General features: G+C 42.8%; 2 protein-coding genes across 2 annotated transcripts in view; one reads left to right on the top strand and one right to left on the bottom strand.

Moving 5' to 3' along the window:
• Window positions 1-3,593, top strand: part of LOC143701493 (CMP-N-acetylneuraminate-beta-galactosamide-alpha-2,3-sialyltransferase 1-like) — a 142,296-nt gene extending 138,703 nt beyond the window's left edge. The window contains exon 5 of the mRNA XM_077194822.1: window positions 3,429-3,593. Coding sequence (XP_077050937.1) covers window positions 3,429-3,593 — 165 coding nt within the window. The remainder of the gene's footprint in view (window positions 1-3,428) is intronic.
• Window positions 3,594-11,250: 7,657 nt separating this feature from the next.
• LOC143701881 (vacuolar protein sorting-associated protein 52 homolog) overlaps window positions 11,251-16,254 on the bottom strand; it is a 65,015-nt gene continuing 60,011 nt past the window's right edge. Inside the window, exons 19-20 of the mRNA XM_077195580.1 lie at window positions 12,825-12,943; window positions 11,251-12,727 (exon numbers count right to left, since the gene is read on the bottom strand). Of these exons, the coding sequence (XP_077051695.1) occupies window positions 12,581-12,727; window positions 12,825-12,943 (266 nt within the window). The 3' untranslated portion in view covers window positions 11,251-12,580. The remainder of the gene's footprint in view (window positions 12,728-12,824; window positions 12,944-16,254) is intronic.

Here is a 16,254-nt window from a genome sequence, read left to right as displayed (position 1 = left end):
AACTGTGAAAGAAACAGTGTAAATGGTTTACTGTTTCATGTACTATTAGGTATATATTATGGTATGTACCCTGGTATACAACCAACTAACAATCAATGTAACCTCACCTGTATCATGCCTCCTACCTAATTAATCCTCACTCATTTAATGACTCACACTTTGATATACATCACCTTCTTCTAGAATGCAGTGTGGATGTGTTATAGCTATCTGAGCATTAATGAAGGTATAACCACACGTGGGACAAGACTCGTAAATCAACTAAGAGCCACTTTCCCTCTCAGACATGGCACCTTTCTTATTGGTTGAGTTCAACCCTTAGGGGAGGATCTTTTCCAGGCTTTATTAGAGACAGTCCACATGTGACCTCCCTCTCTTAGTTCTTTCATCCAGCTGCAACACTGTTCTGGTCTCAAAAAACGACAGTGCGCCTTATAATCCGGAGCGCCTTATATATGGATCAATTGGTTAATAACATCGAATAAATCAGGTTATGTGCCCGCTCACGAGCGCTCACTCTTACTAACAGACATACGAACAGACACACTGTCGCCGGCGCTGCTTGCGCGTCACAGAATGTACATAAAGCGTTCCCCGTTCACAGTAACCGAGTCGTCTCATTCAAAACAGCCAGCTGTTGCTGTCAGCGAGCCGCCGCACATGAACACTCATACGAGTCAGGCTGCGAATGTAAGTTACGTGCCCGCCCCAGCGCGCTCACGCTTACTAATAAACGCCTCGCTTCCGGCGCCGCGCACTCACTACATTCCCTTTTAGCACATCTAGTGTATACGTAACGCAAACCCGGTCAAAATTTTGACTGCAGTATCTTATGCGGCTTATAATCCGTTGCGCCCTATATACAGTAAATGTTCTAAAATAGGTCATTCATTGAAAGTGCGCCTTATAATCCGGTGCGCCTTATAGTGCGGAAAATACGGTATTCAATTCAATGAAATGTGAAAATGTAAATCTGATGGTTCTTCTCATAGTCCCTTTTTCCGGTTTCCAATTTAATCCTATCACTAACCTATTTCTGTATATGTGTGTGTTTAGTTTATTTATGTTTATGATTTAGTTAATAAAACTTATGCACTTTATGTATTTGGTTCTGATTTGCTTGCAATATGAAGTCCCTTTGCGGTTTTTGTTCTTGCTACATGCTCAAAACGCTGTACATGCTAAGAAATTATTATTCTTCTGTGGCCAGGGAAGATACCCTTTTCTTAGAATAAATTAATAATCAAAAGAGTTCGTTGGACGAACTGATTAATTGATTGTAATATTAATTTAGCCATGTCAAGTTAATCCAATTAACTGACCCAAATTTTCAGCTTCAGCTTTTCGCTTCGGAGCCGAGCATTTCATGTATGCTCTTGTCTGCAAGCAGTGTCTTCTGAACGAGCAAGCTCTTCAAGGAGAACCTCTCAATGTCATTGATGTTGGTATCATGGCACGGCAGCGGGGTCGGTTTCCTCTTTTATTCCTTATTGTTTGCCTTTCATTGAGCAAAACAAAAAGGCTGTTCTCACAGCTGATAACATTGTACTTTCCAGATCGCTGAAAAGCTGTTTTTACAGCCGGTTTTGTGCATTGTCTGAGAGCGCTTAAAGGCTATTATCACAGCTGGTGAGAGCTGAGCCTTTAACGAGAGTGAGTGACCACTACAGGCAGCAAATTCCCTGTGAGGGTTGTTGCGATCTTTTACACTGTGTGCTTCAGCACCGAGACAGCAAGTCTCCTAAAAGAGCTTACATGGGTGTACTGTAAATTGTGTCTTTCTAAAGATGACATTCCACCCGTGTGTTTCTGGATGTGGTGGTTTCCTGTCCTCACTGACGGCCACAATCACGGTCTCGCATGGGGGGTGGGTGGTTCATGTTTTCGTGTGGGAACATGACCACGTCGACACACCGGTCGCAACTCTTCTATATCCAGAAAGCTTGATCCATCCGTGCTCTTTGTGCTCAACTGTGTGGCCAACGAGCTATCACGAACTGCGCTCCTGGGAGAGTGGCGACTCCATCCCCAGGTGGTTCAGCTGATCTGGAGAGGGTTTCAGGAGGCTCAGGTAGACCTGTTTGTCTCTCCAGAGACCTCCCACTCCCAGCTGTTTTACTCTCTGGCCGAGGGAAACTCGGCACGGTTGCACTGGCACAAAGCTGGCCCCGGGGCCTTCGCAAATATGCATTTTCCCCAGTGAGCCTACTTGCACAGACCTTGTGCAAAGTCAAGGAGGACGAGGAGCAAGTCCTGCTGGTGGCTCCCTATTGGCCCACTCAGACCTGGTTCCCAGAAATCATGCTCCTCATCGATACACCCTCCCTGGCCCATTCCTCTGAGGAAGGACCTTCTTTCTCAGAGATGGGGCACCCTATGGCAATTGCATCTAGACCTTTGGAAACTCCATGTCTGGTCCCTGGACGGAATGCAAAGGTTCTAAGCAACTTACCCCCAGAGGTACGTAACACCATACGCCTTGAAGTGGAACCTGTTTGTCGAGTGGTGTTTCTCTAACCGAGAGGACCCCCGAAGATGTTCTATAGGGTCCGTGCTTTCCTTCTTGCAGCAAGGATTGGAGCAAGGGCAGTCTCCCTCCACCCTCAAAGTACATGCTGCCGCTATTTCAGCATATCACGACCACATAAGCAAATCAGTGAGCAAGCACAACCAGTTAAATCCTCCTCGACCCCCCTCCATACCCTCTTGGGGCCTTGCCCTGGTGCTTAGAGCACTGCAGGATGCTCCCTTTGAGCCTTTGCAGTCACCAGACTTAAAAAATCTGTCCATGAAGACTTTGCTGCTGGTTGCATGGGCCTCTATCAAGAGGGTAGGGGACCTGCAGGCATTTTGATGACTGTGGTTGCTCATATCAACATATTAACTTTATTGTATTAACAAATATGAATTAACTCAGTGGTACTCAACCCTATAGTTCTTGAATACCCCCAGCACTGCACAAGATGTCTTCCTAATCAAACACACTTGATTCAAACTATCAGCTAGTTAGTAAAGACTCCAAGACCTCATATGGGTTTGTGAGATGAGAGAGACATAAAAAATGTGCAGTGTTGGGGGGTATTCCAGGACAGGGGTTAGGAATCAGTGTATTAACTAGTTTGGGACTACTATTTAACAGCCTTACCTTGTACTGTTATTCATCAGAGTTAATGATATTCTTAAAATGTATGTATATGTTAAGTATAGAGGTAGGTAACTTCTGTCAACCATGTTTGGGTAATTAATTTGCTTGGTTCAAATTCCTAAAAATGTGGGTTGAACCCCTGACACTATAACAAAGGGTTCCCAATGTAAATGTTCACTTTATATTCACAAATATATATGAATTCTAATGAGGTCACGTTGTTGTTGAACGCACAATTTATTAGGTTGCCACTTATTTATATGAGAATTTTTTTCTTTTCCAGGTGAGTGTATTTGGGTTTGGAGCAGATGAAAATGGAAACTGGCATCATTACTTTGAACAAAATAAGCATCATCGTAATGCTGGCAATCACGGAGGAAGCTATGAATATCATATTGCACTTAAGCTTCATGAGAAAAAAGGAATTCGGTTGTATAAAGGATGGTGATATCGCAGTAAATTTCACATTTATTAAGTATTCTTGATGTTATGCATGGTCAAGACATTTTTTAAAGGTCATCATTAACAAAACAACGGCTATGTAGAGGTAGCATGCTCAGTACTCAGTACCACCTAAGACATATGTTGTTTTTCTCAAATAAATTTACAAACACACTGATCCAGAGTCCTGTTCTAACATAAGAATGGCTGTCATTATCAGATGGCATACATGCGATTCTAAGTAGCTATCAACAAGGAACAGATATGTAACAGCTGTTATTACCAATGGAGGGAAAGATTATGAGGAATATGTGTTATGTTATGTCTTTGTTAAATGAGATGGGTGTGAAGATTAGAACATAATCTGCTGTTAACTTTTTGTGGATTATTTGGACCATACAATGCCGTCAAGTAAGTTTATTAGGCATTTGACACATTACTGGGTTTTTAATTGAATGTTGGATGTATGGGTGCCAGTCCATTAGTGGGAACCAGCTGAGGAAAACATAGAAGTAAAAAATGGCTGGTAGTAGGACAATGTTACTTTTCTTAAGGAGGGATCCAAATGTCTTTACTATGGCTATTACATAAGGTAAATTAACATGGTATAGAATATTGTACTACTGAAATATTTGGTTCTGACTTAGTGAAAGAGAAAACCCAATTTCTTTATACTTAGGCCGTGTGTCCACCAAAGCGTTTTTTCAAGCAGCTGGCGTATAATTCCAATTGTTTTCAATGGGAGCGCCGCGTTTCTTAAACGCCATGAGCGTAACGAGGTGCTGAGCGTTTTTTTTCACGCTGAAGTGCTGAGCGCCCGGCGTTTTTTACTGGTCGCCGAGAGTTGAAGAATGTTCAACTTTGGGTAAAACGCAGCGCTCATCACTGTCACTCTTTACCCAGCCATCCAATCACAGTGGAGGAGGGGCGGGACAAATACCACACCGACCAACTGTCACAACATTCTTTCTGTACAACGACGTCAACCTGCAGAGCCAGCAGAACAAAATGGATGAAAAATAAATTTTAGTATGAAATAAATTATCTGCGAAATCAGTTACAAGTAAACTGTGCTGCGGATATTCTGTATCATAGCAACGAATCGTCTCAACTGAAAAAACGCAGTGCTGCCAAAACGCTCTCAAGAGCTCACAGCTAGGCATTTCAGCTGGCTAAAAACGCTTTGGTGGACACACGGCCTTACAGTACAATTTACAGTACATTTATCCACAACTTGTTATTAAACATCATTACCCATTTACATACAGGCTTAATGTATTTAAACCACTCTTTGTCAGCATTATCTTGCTAAAGTTTTGTATATCTTAACACTGCAACTGTGTGTGCTGATCTCTTCTTGCTTTTATTTGGTTTATATTTGTCTGCGGTTTCTGGATGTCCCTACAGTGGGGAAAATATGTATTTGACCCCCTGCTGATTTTTGTAAGTTTGCCCACTTACAATGAAGGGTCTATAATTGACCCTTCGCTAAACCCGCCCTCCCTAGTTACTATTGCTACGCCTGACAAGCTTTCGCGCCTGGCACGTCTACTACAGTGTGCACTGGTGTCAGACATTCCCAATGAGATAATTAGTAATTTTTGGCGAACATGTGAAATATCTGAGAGAGCAGGACAAAAGGGACTGCAGTATGCATTCGAGGGATATATCCATGACATAATATGCAATTAGCGATTAGAGAATAATTTCATAAAAATTGAACCTAAAGCCTATAGTCCCAGCGCAAGCAGTAGCCGCCTCATACACTGACCATTCAAATGGGAAACACACAAATTGAGGAACAGCTATGTTGGTGCACAGCAGGGTAAGTGAAATGTGAAAATAATCGAATAATTATAAATCAAACAGTTTATCCATATAAATCTTGTGGAATAACACTAACCGGGAGAGCCGCGATCGGATTGGGTTAAGGAACATTTCTAAAATAAGAGTCCTGGTGTCAAAGGCTGAATTGGTGATGTATAATGGTCTATATGTTCTCTTTTATATGTTAATTACATTAATTAGGCAATTGGAAACCATTCAGCTGTGCATAATTTCAAGATCATTTGTGATTTTTAACTTTCACTTCTGGAAGAGAGGCGTACGCAAGTTTTTTTGTTCATACGTTCGTTCTCTAAATCACATGTACTCACATTTGAAAAATGATCCTAAGACCAAATGTAGGACAGTTTACGCAACATTTTATAAATGTGCTTCTGCAACCAATGATAAAGACCTTTCTTCAAACCTATTACTCCAACCTGCAAAATTCCCACACTTGTATGACTCAGATACTTAAAAAAAAGAAACAAAAAACCCCCCCAAAAAACATGGCTGCAGCACATTCCAGCAGCTAAAATCCTTAAAGGGGTGGTAAAACACGATTTCACTTTTCTAACTTTAGCTAGTGTGTACTGTAATGTTGCTGTTTGAGCATAAACAACATCTGCAAAGTTACAATGCTCAAAGTTCAAAGGAAAGGGAGATATTTGCTTTTAAAGAAATCAATTTCTAAGGACTACAGCAAACGGCCGGTAGGGACTACACGACATTCCTCCAGGGTTGCTGACATCACTAACCCCACTAAACCCCTCCTCCGAGAATACTAAATAAGGGAGGCGAGGCCATTTTATATTGCTGTGGAGAAGAGTTGTTGTGGTATAGTAGGCTGTTGTTGCTGCAATGCCGTGGAAATGCTGTTATTTTCATCCGGATTGCAGGTCCACTTTCTTCAGCCTTCCCAGGGTCAGGGGAGTTAGAGATCAATGGTTAAAATTTATTTTTAACTCATCCCTCATAATTATTACCCAAATCCTGCTCTCTGTGCTGCACATTTTACGGAGGAAAGCTTCCACAATCTTTGCGAGCTCAATGCAGGATTCGCACAACGGCTTCTCCTGAAAGATGGAGCAGTTCCAACTTTAATAACAGAAGCTTACGGGCCACAACCTGTAAGTATGATTTATTTTTCGTTGATGTGTTTTCCTGTAATAGTTCGTATTGTTAATTGTACTGTAGCAAGGAAGTAAACAAATGACAACGCTGTTTGGCTCTGCAAACTAGTTTGTTAAATGCTCATTCATAGCCTACTTGACGTTATCCGACAAACACCAAACGTTACAAACTTTTTTTTAAATCTCAACAGTGAACTTGGAATTAGTGTAAATTATTCTTTGGTCAGAGCTTTTATGTATTGTTTATCTACATGCTTTTTTATCTACAGGCATGCTAAAGATGGTTCTGTGTTTGATTTAGCTACTGTAGTAAAGCCAATGTTTAGTGTTCGTTTTGGGTTAACGTTAATAGTTCTGGCGACAGATATTTGGCTACAATCGTTCTAAAAATACAACGTATTAGAAGTAATGGTGCCATACAAGTAACGGTGCCATACAATCTGTAACAATCACTATAGATCCGCAGTCTTACTGTAGTATAATTTGTTAGAACGATTAACGTTATATGAAATTCTTGTTTATAAAGCTTATTTTTTGTAATACTATAATAATTAGCACAATTAAATAACAGCGTATATAAAAAGTAATGAGACAACAACAAAAAACAAACCTTTCTGAAACGATGTTTAACAGCCGTTATTGAACAGGTTCTTCTCGATCATCTTCACTAACATTCTCTGGGTCCGATTGGTTTTCTTTGTTTGATTGGTTTGGCCGTTGTTTATAATACACCAAATCACAAACTACCGGTAATGGTAAGGGGCGTGACGTTTCCGAAAAACGTGCACTAGGCGGTTAGCGAATCACAACACACTAGGCCAGCTAACCAATCTGAGCCCATTGCGTATTTTTGAGGGACTGGCTTCATAGAACCCGGAAACCATCAGACTGTTTTTACAAGGAGGGACAGAGCAGTGTAGAATAAAGGTAAAATATATTAAATATAATGCAAAAAAAAATATTTTGTTCTTCCGAGATGTTCTTGCGGCCAGTGATCTGAGTCTCCGTCTTGACCGTAACAGTTCAAACAGGAGGTGTCCAGGGTGAGTGGAGTCTGTGATGATTTTACCTGCTCTCTTCCTCACACTGGAAGAGTGCAGGTCCTGGAGGGTTGGCAGGGGGGCACCAATGATCCTCTCCGCAGTCCGGACTGTCCGTTGTAGTCTCCTGATGTCTGATTTGGTAGCTGAATCAAACCAGACAGTGATGGATGTGCATAAGACAGACTCAATGACGGCTGAGTAGAACTGAATCAGCAGCTACTGTGGCAAGTTGTGGCAAGCTTCCTCAGCTGGCGAAGGAAGTACAGTCTCTGCTGGGCTTTTTACACAATGGAGTCAATGTGATTGTCCCACTTCAGGTCCTGAGAGATGGTAGTGCCCAGGAACCTGAATGACTCCACTGCTTCCACAGTGCTGTTCATGATGGTGAGTGGGGGGAGTGCTGGGCTGTTCCTGCTGAAGTCCACGATCATCTCCACTGTTTTGAGCGTGTTCAGCTCAAGGTTGTTATAACTGCACCAGACAGCCAGCTGTTCAACCTCTAGTCTGTCAGCAGACTCGTGACCATTCCGGATATGACCGATGATAGTGGTGTTGTCGGCAAATTTCAGGAGGTTGACAGAGGGGTCTTTAGAAGTGCAGTCATTAGTGTACAGGGAGAAGAGCAGTGGGGAGAGAACGCACCCTTGAGGGGTGCCAGTGCTGGTGGTGAGAGTCCAGGGCTTTTCAAACCTGCAATAAAATTAATTTAAATCGTCAGCCAGGTGTTGATTGTCTAGAGATCGGGGGGATGGTGACTTGTAGTTGGTGATGTTCCTCAGGCCAGTCCAGACTGATGATGGGTCGTTGGATGAAAACTGGTTTTTAGCTTTTCAGAGTAGTTCCTTTTAGCAACTCTGATCTCCTTTGTCAGTCTGTTTCTGGCCTGGTTATACAAGATTTTATCCCCACTTCTGTAAGCATCCTCTTTAGCATGACAAATGTGTTTGAGTTTACCAGTAAACCATGGTTTATCATTAGTGAATGATAAGAATGTCCTTGTAGGAATGCATGTATCCCCACAGAAACTTATATATGATGTTACAGTATCTGTGAGCTCATCCAGATCAGTGGTAGCAGCTTCAAAAACAGTCCAATCAGTACACTCGAAGCAGGCCAGTAGATTCTGCTCTGCTTCATTAGTCCATCTTTTAACAGTCCTTATCACAGGTTTAGCTGATTTCAGTTTTTGCCTGTAAGTCGGAATAAGATGAACCAAACAGTGATCAGAGAGCCCTAAAGCTGCCCGTGAGACTGAGTGATACGCATTCCTTATTGTGGTGTAACAGTGGTCCAGTATATTACTGTCTCTTGTGGGACATGTAACGTGCTGTCTGTATTTTGGTAGTTCACGGGAAAGATTTGCTTTGTTAAAATCCCCAAGAATTATTAGAAGAGAGTCTGGGTGTCTTTGTTCCGTTTCAGCTATTTGTTCAGCCAGCTGTTGTAGCGCCACACTCACGCACGCATCTGGAGGGATGTAAACATTCACAAGAATGAAAGAGGAAAACTCCCATGGTGAGTAGAAAGGTTTGCAATTAATGAAATGGGTCTCTAAGTTAGGAGAGCATATCTTGTTCAGTGTTGTTATATCTGAACACCAATTTTCGTTGTAGAAACACAATCCTCCACCTCTCGTTTTCCCCATTAGCTCCGCGATGCAATCCACTAGGAACAGCTGGAAGCCCGGCAGATGTATTGCGCTGTCCCGTATGGCTTCACTCAGCCAGGTTTCAGTGAAGCACAGAGCAGCAGAGTTAGAAAAATCCTTGTTAATGCGGGTGAGGAGAAGTAGTTCGTCCATTTTGTTGGACCATTTTGCAGGCCGCGCTCGCGGAGTTTAACCAGCGTGCCGGCTCGCTTTCCTCGTTTGCGTCTGACCGCGCGTTTGAACAACACCGCTGCCCCTCCGACGAGAATGTCCAGCAAAACGTCTGAATAATCAAAAACTGTACAGAAGTTTTCTGGTGTGTGTTTCAAAACAAAACAACACAAAAACAACACAATAGCTGGAGAGCGACACACCGAGGCAGCCATCTGCGGCGCCATCTTGGATATAAAACAAAAATAAAAAAAAGGTGTTGTAAGGTGTATCATCATAAAATACATTTTTGGATTGGAGATACAATTGGATTTTATTGATTTATTTTCATTAGAAATGCAAGACATAACCCAACACATACCAATATAACCAACATAATACACGCAGTAAATAAAATGGTGCTGTATATGAAAAGGGTCAACATCAAGACTACATGAATAGACTATAAATGAGCAATAAATGGTTAAAGGGACAATGTGTAGTTTTTTAGGTATTTTATTATCTAAAATCAATATTTTATTCATAAATATGTCCTCAATGGTGTACAAATACCTCTGCCAATTATCTGACTTATCCTCTTAAATGATTTATATCTTTATATACATGTGACGGGTAGGTCCACGGAGGCTTCCATGTAGTTCCGCCATCTTGAAAAACTATAATAGCAGAGAGGGTCAAAAAGTACCAGACCAACGCATTTCCACAACGCGTTTTCGTTCAGAACCAGCGTCACGTAACTGAAAGCAGCAGAAACGGAGGAGCAGAGCAGTGAGAGGCGCTTGTCACTGCCCCGCAAGTTTAAAAGGGTGCATTGCACTGCTATTCATACTGTAACATTCGTTTGTTCGTTGTGTCAAGTTGCAGTTTGTTTGAAATAACAAACCTGTTCACCCGAAGGAAAACTCAACGAAGTGCTATTAGCTACATGGACTGCTCTCACTGCTACCATCAGGCAGGCGGTACCGCAGCATCAGGACACACACCAGTCGACTCCATGACAGCTTCTTCCCACAAGCAATTAGATTTCTAAACTCTTGATCCCTCATGATCAATAACCATAAACAGTCTAACGGTCAACACACCACAACATAACCTACTGCATATTACAATATATATATATATATATATATATATATATATATAATTAATTTTTTTACTTTTATATATTCACCTTACGTGTATCTATTGCATGTATACATACCTCTTTTTGTATTTTTTGTATATTGTTGTATATTGTAAATTGTTGTATATTGTATAGTGTATATTGTATATTATTTATTGTTCTGTTAGTGTGTATGGTACTGTGAGTAATTGTGCACACATTAGATGTGTAATCTATGTAAATCTGATGTTTGCTGTAATTGTTTACGTCACATCGTGTCATACTGCTATGTTGCTCGGAACTGCACCTAAGAATTTCACCCACTGTTGCACTTGTGTATATGGTTGTGTGACAATAAAAGGATTTGATTTTGATTTGATTTGAGAAGACATCCTGTCATAGCTTTTTGGTACATACCAGCTACCGTAGATGCAACACATATTTGCTGGAGAGCACAATTAGTTTGAATGCAAAACACAATTTCACCGCTAGATGGGAGAAATTCCTACACAATGTCCCTTTAAGGCAGAATGGATTTAGTTTCATAGCTAAATACCAATATGTAAGAGGCTAATTGCATTCTAAAACAATTAAAAAAAAATTCTTTAGTAAAGTCCAATGTAGCTTCTACCTCATTGGCATCATAAAAACAAAACAAAAAAATAGTGTAGCCAACTTGTGTAGCCTTGTTTTTTACACCCGCTTTAACAGATTGAGAAAAAGATGGAAACATTTTCAGAGACTTTTGATTTAATATCTTTTATTTTGAGACATGGAATGCTTTTATTTGTCAATAAAACAGTGCATAGGCCTACATAAAGAACTTTTCAGAGAAAACAAAAATACATTTTTAGATCTGTTGTCAGGCCAAAAATGCATTTAAATAAACAAAGAAGGAAATCAAAGCAAACTTGGGTTAGTTCACCCAAAAATGAAAATTCTGTCATCATTTACTCACCCTCATGTCATTCCAAACCCGCAAGACTTTCGTTCATCTTCGGAACACAAACGAAGATATTTTTTAATGAATTGTCCCTCCATTGACAGCTACTTAACGCTTCAAAAAGTTCATAAAAACATTGTAAAAAATAATCCATATAAATTGAGTGGTTTAGTCCTAATTTTCTGAAGAGAGACAATTGCTTTTTACGCTGAACAGATTGAATCTAGGCTTTTATTCACATGTAAACATTAATCAACGCACTCATCAGTTATGGTAAAGCATGTCACTTGACGTGCGAGAACCAATGAGGTTCACTCTCGTGTGTTTCACAGCACGTTTGAGCTTCCGCAAGAGGTTTGAGCTTCTCGTGCATCAAGCAGGTTCGGATGAATAAAAGTCTCTTAAGAAAATTTGGACTAAACCGCACAATTCATATGGAATAGTTTTACAATCTATTTATGTACTTTTTGAAGCTTCAAAATGGTAGTTGCATAGGTGTGAATGCAGGGACAGAAAACATTCAGATTTCATTCAAATATCTTCATCTGTGTTCCGAAAAAGAACAAAAGTCTTACGGGTTTGGAACAACAGGGCGAGTAAATGATGACAGAATATACATTTTTTGGGTGAATTATCCCTTAAAAATAAGACTGACAGAGTAATTAGATTAGTGCTCAATATATTAGATACTTGTTGATATAAATCACAATCTACTGAAAATCAGCCTTTAAAAGTCCTGTTCAGGCTTCAGCTCTAAACTGCAAAATATCAGACTTTTAATATTTCTGTCTTGTTTTCCAGAAAATCTAAACATCTTTAGGACAAGATATATTTACCTGATTAGGAAAAAAGTTTTAGATTGTAAAATTGTTTGCAGTTGTTGTTTTGCTGTTAAAAAGTTGACAGAACTTCTGCCAGTGACAGAAGACAAATTACACTGACCATACAATATAGATTTTCTGAAAATTAGTCTTCAGTTTTACACAATTTTGTTTATCAGGAAAATATATCTTGTTTTATGAATGTGTACGTTCCTAGGTACTCCCAAAGAATGATTTTTTGCAGTGTGACTACAGCAAATATTTCCTGACATTCTTGGCCAAATAAGTGCTGATAATTCATGCACATGTTCAAAAGTTTGGTTTGTGTTTCTTGACTTCAACCATCAGATGATGGAGGTTTATCAGCTCAGAGCGCACCGCCAGACTGCGGAGTGTTGGCTGGGAGAGGACCTTATGGAAACCATGATAGTACTGGATGAGCTGGGTCAGTGCTCCCTAGTGTGCACAACCAGACAAAAATTCATAACATTTAAATGCATAAAAACTTAATTGGAACACAAATGGTCCCAAGATTTGTATCATAAGGTTGTACCTGAATTATGCTGGTTCCGTTTTTAAAATTGGTGAAGGAACGCATCACATCCTGACTCAGGGCCTCCACAGACTGCTTCCATGTGCTGGAGAAGCCCCGCACCAACTGTGTGATACGAGCTGACAAACAGATATAGGCAGACAGATTCTTAAAAAGATGCAGATTCCAGGGATTCACCCAGAACTCTGTGGGTGTTTCTAGGAGCATCCTTTGATTGAAACGTAATATGATGAATAAGTTTGGGGACAAGATGATTTTTAAGTTTTTAAAATAAGTCTATTCACCAACGCAGCATTTATTTGATCAAAAATATAGTAAAAACGTACTCTATTTCGTACGTAACCTCGGTTCTCTCTAGAAGAGGGAACGAGTATTGCGTAAGTTGCTTACGCTACGGGTAAAGTCATCTTTTCTCGAGATATGAAGCCAAAAAAATGATCCTTAATTTTGTATTTATTGTCAACGCAGTGCAGCAGCTAGCAGACCTAGAGCAGGCTGTCTAGCATGCTCATTGGCTGCCCTGCGGCTATTGCAGCAGCCTACCACTGAGCCCGCCGTGGGCGCCAAGCATCCACTTCATGAGTCCCAGGGAATCCCGGGGAACATAGATAAGTGGGAATCAGGCGGCCAGCAACGCGGGCCGGCACATGTACATAAGCACCCATAGGGAATACAGAGCGGCGTTGCGGGTCTATATAAAGCATATCAACCCATATAGTGCAGCTAAACCAGGAGAGCTTAGTCACGTGAGAGTAGTCTGCGCACGATCAGATCTGGGCAGAACGTACATCCCACTCATACTGCCAGAAATCTAGCCAGCAAGGCGGGAACTTCCAGGTTATAAAACCTAACAAATGTGGACGGGGAGGTCCAGCCTGCCGCCTCACAAATGTGATGAATGGAAATCCCGCTGGACCAAGCCCACGACAAGGCCACGGCCCTAGTGGAATGAGCCCTGATGCCCAAAGGGCATTGCAGACCTTTAGAAACATAAGCATTTGCTATAGCGTCCACTATCCATCTGGACAGACTCTGTTTCGAGGCGGCGAGACCCTTGGTGCGCCCACCAAACGAAACAAAGAGCTGCTCTGAGCGCCTGAAGGGGGCGGAGCACGTAATGTAAGCCCTCAGCGCCCTGACAGGGCAGAGGAGATTAACATCGCTCTCACTATCGGATGCTGGCAGAACCGATAGAGAAATTACCTGTGTTCTGAAGAGAGTGGCAATCACCTTAAGAACATAGCCATGTCTTGGCTTGAGGATGACTTTGGAGTCATTTGGTCCAAATTCAAGACACGCAGCGCTAATGGATAGCGCGTGTAAATCCCCCACACGTTTAACTGATGACAGAGCTGTCAGAGCTTGTTTTGAGCAAGAGGTACTTTAGGTCCATGGAATCTAGCGGTTCAAAGGGGTATGCTTTCAGGGCCTCTAGGACCAAAGAAAGATCCCATATAGGAACCGACGGGGGTCGCGGGGGATTCATCCTCCTGGCTCCTCTAAGGAAGCGGGGCGGGGAACCAGCTCGTTCCTTCCTATTGACTGGCCGTGCGTTGACTCAGCGAACGTTGCAACGGCCGCCAAATATACTTTAAGCGTGGAGTGGGACCTGCCCCTGTCCAACAGCTCTTGAAGGTAGCTAAGCAACCGCGATACCCCACGTTCGTAGGTCCAGATTTCTGTCGGCACACCATTTGGAGAACACAGACCATTTAGACGCGTAGAGCCGTCCTGAGAGGGAGCTCTGGACTGCTCAATCATGTTCATAACCCCTTCTGGTAAGACAACGGGCATCCGTTGATTAAACATACGTGAAGAGACCAGCGCTCTGGATGAGGATGCCAGATTGAGCCGCGGGCTTGAGAGAGGAGATCTCTCCTCACTGGAATCGGCAAAGAGGCTGCGCGTGACAGCCGCGTCAGCTCCGGGAACCAGATTTGGTTCTCCCATCGCGGGGCTATAAGGATCACCGAGTGGTGCGTTTCCCTGGTTCTCTTGATTACCTGTGCCAACAGTGAGACCGGAGGGAAAGCATAAAGTGGGTGGCTGGGCCAGATTTGGGCCAGCGCGTCCTCGTTCTTCGAAGAGAACATTGGGCAGTGAGTGTTGTCTTTTGACGCAAACCGTTCGACTTCCTCTTTGCCGAAAAGGCGCCATAGCAACTGGACTGTCTGGGGGTGCAGGGACCATTCCCCTGGGGGAACGTTGTCCCTGGACAGTTTGTCTGGGCCGTCGTTCAGGTGGCCTGGCACATGCGCAGCTCTCTGCGAGCACAGAAAGTGCTGAGACCATACAAGGAGGTGTTCCGTCAGATCGCAGAGATTCCTGAATCTGACACCGCCCTGACGGTTCACGTATGACACCACAGAAATGTTGTCCGAGCGGACTAGAACGTGTTGGTCTCGGGAGAAAGTGCTTCAGCACGTTCTCGACCGCTGTCATCTCCAGACAGTTTATGTGAAGGCATTTCTCTTGGTCTGACCACAAGCCAAAGACCGGTATGCCCTCGAAGAGAGCACCCCAACCTAGGTTGGAGGCATCCGTCGAGATTACCTTTCGGTATGCAACGGCTCCCATCGTCACCCCCCGCTGGTACCAGTCGACCGCTAACCAGGGCTGCAGAGCTGAAACGCAGCTCTGAGTCACTCTGATTCGTCTGCAGCCGAAAGCCCAAGCTTGGTGAGGCACCCGAGCATTCAACCAGCGTTGTAGCGGGCGCATGCGCAGTAGGCCCAGCTGAAGCACTGCTGCAGCTGATGCCATTCAGCTTAGCGTTCTCTGCAATGTTTTCAAAGAAGCGATGCGGCCCTTCTGGAAAGATGTGGCCAGGTGTCGAACACGGCGGGCGCGCTGTGTCAATAAACAGGCCGTCATAGCCACAGAGTCAAGTTCTATCCCCAGAAAGGAAACTGAGTGACTGGGCAGTAATGAGCTCTTGGTCCAGTTGACCGTGAGACCCAGGTTTTCCAGATGGCTGAGGAGCACTGTTCTGTGAGATAAAAGTACTATCTATGACTGTGCCAGAATCAGCCAATCGTCCAAATAGTTCAGAATCCGCATGCCCTGAATTCTCAGGGGGGCGAGAGCCGTGTCCATGCACTTCGTAAATGTACGGGGAGCTAAAGACAGGCCGAACGGGAGGACGGTGTATTGATATACCTGACCGTCGAAGGTGAATCTCAAGAATGGCCTGTGACGGGGTATTATCTGAATCTGAAAGTGAGCATCTTTCAGATCGAGAGAGATAAACCAGTACCTCAGGCGAATTTGCGCGAGAATTTGTCCGGTCGTGAGCGCTTTCAGCGGTCTTCTCATGAGAGCTTTGTTCAAATATCTCAGATCTAAGATAGGTCTGAGAGCTCCGTACTTCTTGGGTACGAGAAAATAGCGGCTGTAACAGCCTGACTCGCTCAGAGAAGGAGGTACCGGT

The sequence above is a fragment of the Siphateles boraxobius genome, unplaced genomic scaffold, assembly GCF_051911475.1.
Source record: "Siphateles boraxobius isolate OS27281-9 unplaced genomic scaffold, OSU_SipBor_1 33, whole genome shotgun sequence".
Taxonomy (NCBI): Eukaryota; Metazoa; Chordata; class Actinopteri; order Cypriniformes; family Leuciscidae; genus Siphateles; species Siphateles boraxobius.
This window is presented reverse-complemented; position numbering and strand designations above follow the sequence as displayed.